General features: G+C 40.4%; 1 protein-coding gene across 2 annotated transcripts; it reads right to left on the bottom strand.

Moving 5' to 3' along the window:
- Positions 1-2,858: 2,858 nt before the first annotated feature.
- Positions 2,859-9,549, bottom strand: hapln3 (hyaluronan and proteoglycan link protein 3). Of its 2 annotated transcripts, none has more exons than XM_078256617.1 (5): positions 9,470-9,549; positions 8,448-8,588; positions 5,821-6,219; positions 4,047-4,349; positions 2,859-3,961 (listed from the first exon to the last, which is right to left on the bottom strand). In XM_078256617.1, the coding sequence occupies exons 2-5, from the start codon at positions 8,575-8,577 to the stop codon at positions 3,684-3,686; spliced, it is 1,110 nt and encodes a 369-aa protein (XP_078112743.1). In that variant the 5' UTR covers positions 8,578-8,588; positions 9,470-9,549; the 3' UTR covers positions 2,859-3,683. The 2 variants fall into 2 exon arrangements, with proteins under 2 accessions (XP_078112743.1, XP_078112744.1); XM_078256618.1 differs by having other exon boundaries at positions 8,448-8,591; positions 9,470-9,542.
- Positions 9,550-10,627: the final 1,078 nt, after the last annotated feature.

Below are 10,627 nucleotides of genomic sequence, written 5' to 3'. Positions count from 1 at the left end.
TGTCTCTGTGAAATGATTCTCCTTGTGTGCAAAACTAATGTCACCTTTTTTACCCAGGAGTCGTTCACATTTCATATTAAGGAACTGTACTATCTGAACTATAAATCACACACTGAGATATTCTGGAAACATCCTCATCATCCCCTGAGCTGTTAAATTTGAGGTTTAACTCTCCAAGCCAGAGGAACAAACCTGGCATTTAGTTTGTTTTTACCTTCCTGTGGAACGCAACCGTGAAAAAAACACACAGTAAATAGCTCCTTCATCGGCCTCTACAGCAACTACCTTCATCACTGCAGTCACTGCAAACAGATCTGCTCTGTGAGTGAAGCCTTGTATGTATATAAGTACATGTGTGGTTGCATTTATGTGGTGTGCCTGCGCAATCACACTGTACATGTTTGTACATTAATCTGATGGCATGAACTCCCTGTGTGTGTGTGTGTGTGTGTGTGTGTGTGTGTGTGTGTGTGTGTGTGTGTGTGTGTGTGTGTGTGTGTGTGTCCACTCATGTTTGGCTAGCAGGTGTAAATAGGACGTGTTTATAAAAACCTGCTGGCCATATAATCAGTGGGGCTTCTGTTCACACCCGGATGTAGGAGGGCGTAGCAATGTGTTCGACCCCACTCGTCTAAAAGTGCATCGCGCACCCAGACAGCGCTACGCTGTTTACATACAGTGGCTGTTTTGTATGGGTCAGTTACCCATCTCACCGCTCTACCCTGGCATTCCTGTTTGAACTGTAAGTGAAACTGTATCGCACCTTGAGAGCAACACCAGCCAGCTGGGGTTTATGAAAATCACTGAAAACATCAGTGTTTCACAGGTACACATCCAGCAGTTGAAGGGCATACAAAAATTCTTCTGAACATGTCATTCATTTAGGAACGATTAATCAATTTCTAGCCATGACTGTTAGAACATCTGTTGGTCATTCTGTCAGACAAACATTTATTTCCATAAATAAATATCTCAAAATTTGGTACAGACACTTATGGATCAATCCTAATTACTTTGTTGTTATACTGACTTTTCCTGTAAGTCAACATTTCCTCTTTCCAACACTTCAGTTCTGGTTGTAGACCTCTAAATCACTACAGAACTCTCCGATTAGTACATCAAAACAAATGTCTATGTCAGACCATCAGGGTACTTTAATTCTTGACAGGGTGCCTCAAAATCTATGCCATGTTTATTTATTATTAAATGGTTAATGCTAACACCTAACATATATGCTAATATCCTCATGTTAGCGTGTCAAGCATGCTAACATGCTTCATGCTAACTATGTGCTGACATGCATGCTAATGTTAGCATACTGTACAGCTCAAAGTACAGCTGTTTAGAGTGATGAAATGTGAGCTAAGATTAGCCTAAAACATCTTAAAATGGCTCACTGTTTCAAGTTATACTCTGGTGCCACTCAGGCCAAACTTTGAACTTTGAAACTAATGTTTCTGCTGTGTTGTAGGCTAGCAGCCTCACTTGAGTACTAGCATGGCTATGGAGTTTTAATCTTTAATATTTAGACTTGAAATAAGTGTTGCATGCATTTAGTTAAAAGGCTAAAAGGTTTGACTCACCTAAAGCTGCAGGACTAGACACTGTTTCACCCATGTAAAGCACTGGCTGGCAGAGATAGTGGTTACTTCTCTGTCTAGTAGGCCAGATTTGGGAAGCCCACTGCTCGCTTTCCAAATTTTTACACGGTCCAAAAGAACAAAATGTGCCCTTGCTGGAACATCTGCACATGGTACAGCGTAACATCTTCACCTGCTATAAGGTTGTCTCCAGGTGTGTCGCACAAAGGGGTAAGCCTCTCCCCGGAACGTGTAGCTCCTATGGCGCCATTTTGTTGCTACCAAGCCATCACCTACCGTTAGCATTCCATTGACTGCCATTCATTTTGGCGCCACTTTGACAGCGAATAACTTTACATCTGAAGCGTTTAAAGACTCTATTTGTCCATTGTTTATTTCTAAAGCAACACAACAATGTATAAAAGGCTCCATTACCTTGTATCTCACGTTATGGCTCCGTAGTAGACGTTTTTGTAAAAATAGGCTAACGATTTTGTCATAACTACGCGACTTACTGTCGCATAGTAGAGGAATTACCATATAGTCCAGGAGAATCTCGCAGGCAGTTTTGACTTACATTCGCTGTTTAAGTTTAATTACTAATGTTAACTAGCATTTTAGTTAGCAATAATTAGCCTGTGCCTATGTTATCTCCTTACATATACCTACGCTCTCCGCCTCTGCAAGATTGGAAATGATTGAGATTTCTCTTGGCACAGCTACCAGAAGACTTACAACTTTCAAACAGCTTGCTAACGTCACATCTACATCTTTGAGCTCAATTGGAGGCTGCGCAGTAAAGATCAGCCATCACCTGAAAAGTGCTTCTAATATCCTTCACTGGTCTCCGTCCAGAGCAACGGGATCTGTTGGTCCAGTTTATATACTGTCTGTGGTGTCACATCAGTGGCTAATAATGAGTCCTGTGTGAGATCACTGCTGACCCTCCAATCTCTTCCTACACACGACCTAATCAACCAAATGTAGTTGTACATATGACATTCTCACCCTCAGACAGGATTTACGAGAACTTTAAAGTTTAAATGATAGTTTCCCTAAATCAAATTCTAATTTCTTCTAACAAATGTACCTCATATAAAAAACGTCTCAAAAGTGGTGTTTTTATTACTTTGTAGAAAATAGTACAAATGTGTTAGACATATATAATGAAAAACAAAAGATACATGTATGTAACAAAACACTGTTTCCTCTTCCACAATGGATGTAAACAAGATAGTTTAAATATTACAACAATACAGATACTCACTCATAACTCCATCATAAAAATGAAAAAGAGATGCATTATATTTAATAAAATGGGATACACAGACATTTCAGGAGACAAACAAAGACTCCAGTATATTCCACAGTGTTAGAAAGAAAGAGTAACCTTCAGTTAGTAAGTGTACAATCGTGGACCAACTGGAAAGATCTGACAGGAAAATAATGAGAAACACTCTCCACTCCCTCAACCATCAAGGTGCCCTTTAGCAAGGCACTTAACCCAGAAGTGTATGGTTGTAGTATGAAGCTCCCAAGATTGAATGTTTAAATGTTCTGGAGAGCACTGCAGAAAACAATAAGAAACTGTGGCAAAGAATTTGGAGCAACATTAGCTTGATTTGATCTGTGAGGGAAAACTTACAGCAAAAAATTACTAAATCTACAAACAAACTATGGGAAGGTGTTTTCTTTTTCTGTTGTGGTGGTTTCCAGGTTCCATAATCTCGTAGCAAGCCTTCCCAAAAGAGCTGAGGCTGTTACAGCAGAAAAATAATGCCCATAGTTTTAGAAAGAGATGTGAGTGTAATGGTTGTGTCCACATACTTCTGGCCATATAATGTAGACATTTTGTACAAGTGGCATTGCATGATGGATGCACATAGTTTAACAGTTGTTGTAGTTGAGTTCAATACTGATCAGTTACAGTCTTATGGAGGTGGAGAGCAATTAACCCAGATGGCCTCAAAATAGCTCAGAAATGAACAAACTGGCTAACTGCTCATTTGCTTCCAGGCTACAGCCAACGCTAACCTCACAAGCAGAGCTTTGAGCCAGTGCCTTAGAATGGTTTGTTTGTCTCTTGTGTTGTGGAGAAAGAATCTACCGATAACAGTAGACGCCAAATTTCAGGTACAGAGGGGGGAACCCAAAACTACGCACCCCTGGTTCTGGTGGGCCGCAGTTAGCCCGGGCCTTTGTTATAGGATAACGGACACTCCCATCAGCCAACCATCCGGCATCACAGCGGTCCAATCCCATCAGCCTCCAGGCGGCGTACATCTGGCCCACTTTCGCAATTTGAGATCCATCAAAGACACAAGCCTGGACCGCTTCTGTAAAGTTGAGCTTGGCCTGGTCGTTTAAGAAGTACACAGTCCCTAACGCAGAAGAGAATCATAAGTGAAAAGATTGTCATATAGTGATATATTTAGGTTTAAAACGTGCACAAACACTCATACTGACCCTTGACCGAGGCGGCGAAGCAGAAAGCATCATAGCGGTAGAGAAGGCGATGCCGTTGTCCGTAGCTGCGCAGACCAGGAGCTATATCCACGCCCCCGCAGCCGTCACGTGGGACTGTGATTGGATACTGCACTGTGCCATCAGCCAACCAGCCAGCATTACACCAGTCTAGCCCCTCCTCCCAAGCTGTGAAGAGCTGCTCAAATGTAGCCAGAGTGGCCTCCTGATCCTGGCACGCTTGTTGGGCCCCAAAGAAGTTTAAATGGTAGCGTCCTTTCTGAGAGAAGTAGGGGAACACCACGCCTAGATCGGGAGGAGAAGTGTATTATGACAGTTTGTTCTATCTTTTTATGGTCATATTAGCAATATATAGGCAGGCAACCTAGTGGTTAGAGAGACTGCCCTATTACCAAAGGGGCTCATCCAAGCTGAGATGCATAGGACATTGTGTATTGCATCTGAAGGCATCTGTAATATGCAAAATAAAGCAGAACTGAAATGTTTAGGGCTTTTAGGCGGGTCCTACATTGTTACCCGTATAGGGGTCCTGTGACAAAATTGACATGGTGCATATTACGTAATTAAGTAAATAAGTGTTTAACCAAATTACAACAAACATGTGGTCAATAGGGGCCCACCATGGATATGTCATAAAAAATGGAAGGCTGGACTCGAAGATGGCGCCCATTCATCTGAATAAAAATTGCTCTCCCAGCACATAAGCCTAAAAAGTATAAATGATTTCTGGTTTGCTTTCAGCCTACTGCACAGGAGAATTAGTATTTCCCATATAAAAATAGCTTTTCTGTTTTACAAACATAAATCCTTAAAGGTTTAAAAATTGTCACCTGTCAACAGTTTTACAGACGTCTCTTTTAAAATGGCGGTTTATGTTAAAAAAAACATGTTAAGGGCCATAAGGGATGATTTAGCTGCAGTAATGCAAATGGCCACTGGGATAAATTGGCGCTGTATCAGGTTTTTTTATTTTTATCCATTGGGTTTCCTTGATTATGCGGCACGTTTTCTTAAAAAATGCGATGGAATATGCGGGATATTTATCCAATTTTATGCAATGAAATTGCGGGAACGTGCAAAAACTGCCGTTTCATCATGGCTTCATCGCGGGGTTTGCAGCTTTTCGATGATGTTCACGTCACGTAATTAAGTCATTTCATAACATTCCCATGGCAACAGGGGAAAATGGCTGCTCTTGTGTGAAGTAAACGCAACATTTTTCACCTTTCTGCTAAGATATATGTGACTTTTTTTGCAACGAAAATGCGGGGATTATGAAATCATGCAAGCCCCGCACATTTTGCACGGAAATCGGCAATTTATGCGGCGTCTTTGAAAGAATGCGGCCCCTGCATAAATATGCGGACTTTGGCTGATTATGCATTGAATCATGCGATCGCATAATCGCGTTTTTCTGGAGGGACTGATTGGGCTCACAGATTAGTTTTACTGCTGGGCCTCCTAGTGGATTAATCCAGCAATGTGTCTGTGTGTATCTACTTCAAGTGCTTACACTCCAGGTGGAAACTGTTTCATCAGGTCCCATCTTGAATGAGCCAATCCCTGCCACACTGTACTTGAAAGTAGAACATTGCATTAGGCTACCATCACAAGCTTCTCAGTTGACATCTCTCTATCATCTTCAAAAGATTTTGAGACTCACTTCACATAACATTTCACCCTAATCAATACACTTCAGCCTTGACGCACCACACTCTCTCTCTCTCTCTCTCTCTCTCTCTCTCTCTCTCCTCACCCCGCAGCTCCAGCTCCACCGTCACACTCTCGTCCTCCAGGCCATCAATCACCTCACATCGGTATCTGCCGGTGTCGTTGAGTTGCAGCTCATTGATCACTAGGGACATATCCCCTGGTGCCGAGCGTCGCAAGCGCACGCGGCCCCTGAAGCTGCCATAGCTGCGGTGACGGTTGCCCATGGCGACCATAACCTCAGTTTCCCTGGCGAAGGCTTCGGGGGAAGCAGGTGTATGGACAGTGTTGGCAGGCAACCAGGACCATTTGACCCGGGTCCTGCGTGGTGCGGACAGTTCAGGCTCGTAGTGGTAGTGACAGGGGAGGGTGACGGTGCTCCCCCTGGTGGCCGACACCGAAAGCTGCGGGGAATCCACGTGGAGGCGAACCCCGTTAAAATAGACTAATAAAAAAAAAGACACAAACACCAGAAATACAACATATGTTAAACAGTCGAATCCTAACTTTGTTTTATATATTTAGTATTGATGATGATGATGATGATGATTTAAAGCTAAAGCGCTCTTGTCTGTGTAGAAAAGCTGTACTGAGCTGGTCAAGTAGCCTATGGGGTAGGCTATAATTGCTTTGGATGTGATTGGTGTATTGGGTTAATCCATGCATTTTATTTTATGGATTAACCTATCCCGCAATTAACCTTTTTAACAGCAGACATTTTGAATTGTAACAGCAGGGAAAGCATAACTGTAACGAATAACATTAATGATGGCTCCATTTGGGTCCTAGTAAACCATGCATGTGAGCCAGGATACAGTGCCCTAAAATACACACACACACACACACACACACACACAACATGAATAAATAAGTACTGATGTTATTAGTAACACTTGTGCTCTCCCTGCTATGATAAAATGTCTTTTTAAAAAAGTCTAAACGGTCTTCCACTTTTATTACATACCAATTCTACACTATATGCAACACATTTGTTTTTCTGTTTATAAGCTATTCACACTTAAAGCGTAACTCTCGCCAAAATGCAACCTAGTGTCTTTTTGTGAATGTACCCGAGTCAAACTTTCGTTTAAAAGCATATTTAGGACGAAATCGCCACTTTTAAGATTTATCGTATTTTCGTTTTTCGGTCAAATGGCCTTTTGAATGGGAGTGCTAGGGGCACTTTTATGCTAGCCTCAAAATAGCTATTTTTAAAACACTAAGAAGGCTTGACACAACATGAAACTTTGCTCGAAGTATCGCCAGGGGCTCCACACATGAACAAAAGCATTGACAACATTGTTTGTGTACTCAGAGTTTACTAAAAAGAAAGGTTGTTCTTCCGCCGTCTATCGAGCCTGTCAAAAATAGTCGAGGGAGGAGAGTAAAGATGGAAAGCTCCTAAAGCTTAGTTCCATATAAATGCACGGATAATTCATGTTTTGTTAGTGAAACACAATACTGACCTTGTAGTTGAAAAAGGAGCCTCATATAAGAATGACATTTCCTCCTGTGGAGTCATTCGCATTCGGAGATCACATATTTTTGACTTTAATATAGGCTATGCCTATATATATATATATATATATACACACACACAAAAATGTACGTACTTAACTGTTAAAAAAAATAAGACAACCACAGAATGACGTCAGTAACTTTTGAATGCCACTGCCAGTTATACTTCATTAAGAGAAAGCAAAGTGCCTTTAAAATAGTAGTATTAGTATTATTAATATTATTCTATTCAAAGCAACTCTAGTGAAGCCTGTGATGAAACACATTAATCTCAGAGTTGCACTTATCATTCGCTATATAAGCCTTTCAGTGTGCAATGATGTTGTCTGCTGCCGTTACCCCTGAAGGTACAAAGCTGTGCTGCACAAAGCAATCCTTCTTTGTAGATCAACACAAATATTTTATTTATTTTTTGTTTTCCACGACAGTCCCTGGAGCTGTTCCATTGCAACAATTTGTATATTTTCCAGCTTTGCACTGAATTGTGGGACAATACTGTATGTTAACAGCACACTCAAAAACTGTGATTCTAAAGTGAATTAAGTCTGCGTGCTGACGTTTGTGTGCATTAACATTTATAGTGCGAACCTACTCAGCTATTCAAAACCCAGTTACAATCAGCATTGTTTCACAGCAGCTACACCTCACAGTGGACATTTTAATCTGTCAACCTCAGCTGTAACTAATAACATTAATACCGTCTTACTTGCCAACCTAAATAAAATGGAGTCATTGTGTTACTTATGGATGGAATAATAGGAAACTAAATTATTCCCCTTTTTGCTGGGGACCCCCTGGAACCTCCTCAAGGAACCCTGGGGGTCCTAGGACCCCACTTTGTGAACCACTGGTTTAACAGCCTATTACATCATGTTGATTATATGTTGTATTAATAATATGAATCTGCAAAGTAACTTAAGCTATCAAATACATTTAGTGGAGTTAAAAGTATAATATTCTCTCTGAAATGTAGTGGAGTATAAAGTATAAAGTATCAGAAATGGAAATAGCCAACATAAATAAAGTAGGCCTACAAGCTATCTCAAAATTGAGTAAATGTACTTAGTTACATTCTACCACTGTCCACACATGCAGCAAAGCAAACCCAAACAAACTTAAAAGGCATCCAGACGCACAGACAAACAGGGGACCTACTCTCTCCGTTTCCGTTGCCGTTGATGTCCTGGTAGTGAAAGCCATTGTTGTACCCGGGGTTCCAGCCCTGGCCGCCGGGCAGCAGCAGGTACAAGCAGGCGGCCAGTAGGGGGCGCAGTAGACTGAGCATGATGCTGTCCTCTGCTTAATCAAGGAGCAGAAGAAATACTGAGCTCTTTATTATCTATGTAGCTGTGATATAGGCTATATATAGGCCACCGGGCTGAGGACGTTGCGAAATCACACACTGGTGATTGTTTGAATAAAAACATCTGAATTGAAGCTCAAAGTTGTTTGTCACACCGATTACGTATACTGTTAATTAGTCTCAAAATAACTGCAATAACTTTAGTTTGGCTCAAGGGAGACAACACGAAGTGATAATCCAATTTCACAATTAAAAAAGTTCCCTGTCTTATCCTCGGAAAAATGTGAGGAAACTTTATTTTTAAGCATGTGTGGTTTTTTTGTTGTGTTTAGTGTGATTGTGGTTGTTTTTCTACACATTCTTTCGTGTTAAATACAAATTATCTTTTCACAGCCAACATCTATAAAAAATAAAAATAAATTTAAACTTTGAAAAATGCAATGCAATGTGATGACTAATGATAGCCTACATTACAGGATAGGTTACAGTGGATCGATCCTATGTCTTGTAGAAACTTTTCAGTCATTGACAAACGTCGAAGATGTAGGCTACGTTTAATATCTTCAAATTCTTTTCTTCGCAGTTTCCTCTCCCCTTAGACGTGTAGCTACATCCCCTAAACGTTTCAATAAATTATAGCCTACTAATTAACGTTTTATATATTTTAATTTGAATGTATTGTTACCGCGGCTTATGAAGTAGGCTAGCCTATATGAGTCGTATTCAAGTAGGGTAACCATAACATCGTTTTAAAATTCAACCTCACAGCCAGCTTCACAAAACAGACAATACGAAAATAAGCGAACTACCTCCGGCTTAAATCTTCCTTATGAACGTCTGTTTATGGAAAATAAAAGTTGTAAAAGTCACTCACAGATAAGCAGTTGTCCGACCAGCGTGTCTTCAGCTCATCTCCTCCTCATCCTCTGCTGCCTCTCTGCTCACCGGACCCGGACACTCAGAGGAGCGCGCGCGTGACGTCACGGGACGAGGCATCCCCTTTGAAGTAAACGGTGACCTCATCATACACGAGCCCATACAGCAGATTGGCAACTATTCTGATCGTTTAAGTCATTTTTCATGCGTAAATGCAAAATAGCTTTGATGGTTTTAGCTTCAAAAATAGGATGATTATTGTAATAATTTTGTATTTATTTGAGTAGTTTTGAGGTTTGGACTCTTTGGACAAAACGAACATTGTGAAGGTGTCACTTTGCGCTCTACGTAACTGGCAGCATTCACTATTTTCAGAATTTTTACAAACCAAACAATCAATTGTATAATTGAATAATAGTATAACGGTCACAGGAGACATTTGTCTGCATTGAGTACTTTTAATACTTTACTTAGGCTACTTATTTTTAATAATTGTGTTAGGATAACAGTCTAAAACTAACTGAAAAATACCTGCACAGATACTAATACCACATCACTACATCTTGCACACAGATGCAACCTGAATTCTATTAGCATCATTGTTCAAAATTAATGAGGGTCAGGTCAAACCAGTTGACCCCTTTCTTGACCTCATCTCATCCCATTAAAAATGTAGGCAAACCCCAATGATGTTCTCTGTCTCAACCTTTTATTTTTTTTATTTTGGGTGTGCAATGACAAGACAAAAACAGCTACATGTCCTTCATCCAAAGTGCAAATATAAAGCTTAAACATGCTGTAGCTTAACGTAAGCAAACAATAATATCCTGGTAATTTTACAAGGTTTAAGGCCATTTAACAGCAAAGGAAAATCCTAACAAACAGTTAACAATGGAACAATGCAGGTGTTAGGTGTGCCTTTTCTCGAGATGATACAACCCAGAATGACCCGACTCTAACCGTGGAGTTTTAAAATATAAATGTGGGATGTCAAGTGTTTTTCCACCTGTATTTGTCATTGTAAGCACTGGATTGAAACTAACTCTAAATCCTTAAAATGTTAAATGTTGCGCATGTGAAATACTGCACATTTTTTTAATTACAATAAATAACTGAGATTTATGGCAGGTTATGTGAAAAACAATGTAATGTGTTA

The sequence above is a fragment of the Sander vitreus genome, chromosome 8 (genome assembly GCF_031162955.1).
Source record: "Sander vitreus isolate 19-12246 chromosome 8, sanVit1, whole genome shotgun sequence".
In the NCBI taxonomy this organism is placed as follows: domain Eukaryota; kingdom Metazoa; phylum Chordata; class Actinopteri; order Perciformes; family Percidae; genus Sander; species Sander vitreus.
The sequence above is the reverse complement of the archived record's forward strand: the minus strand, read 5'-3'. Positions and strand labels throughout refer to the sequence as shown.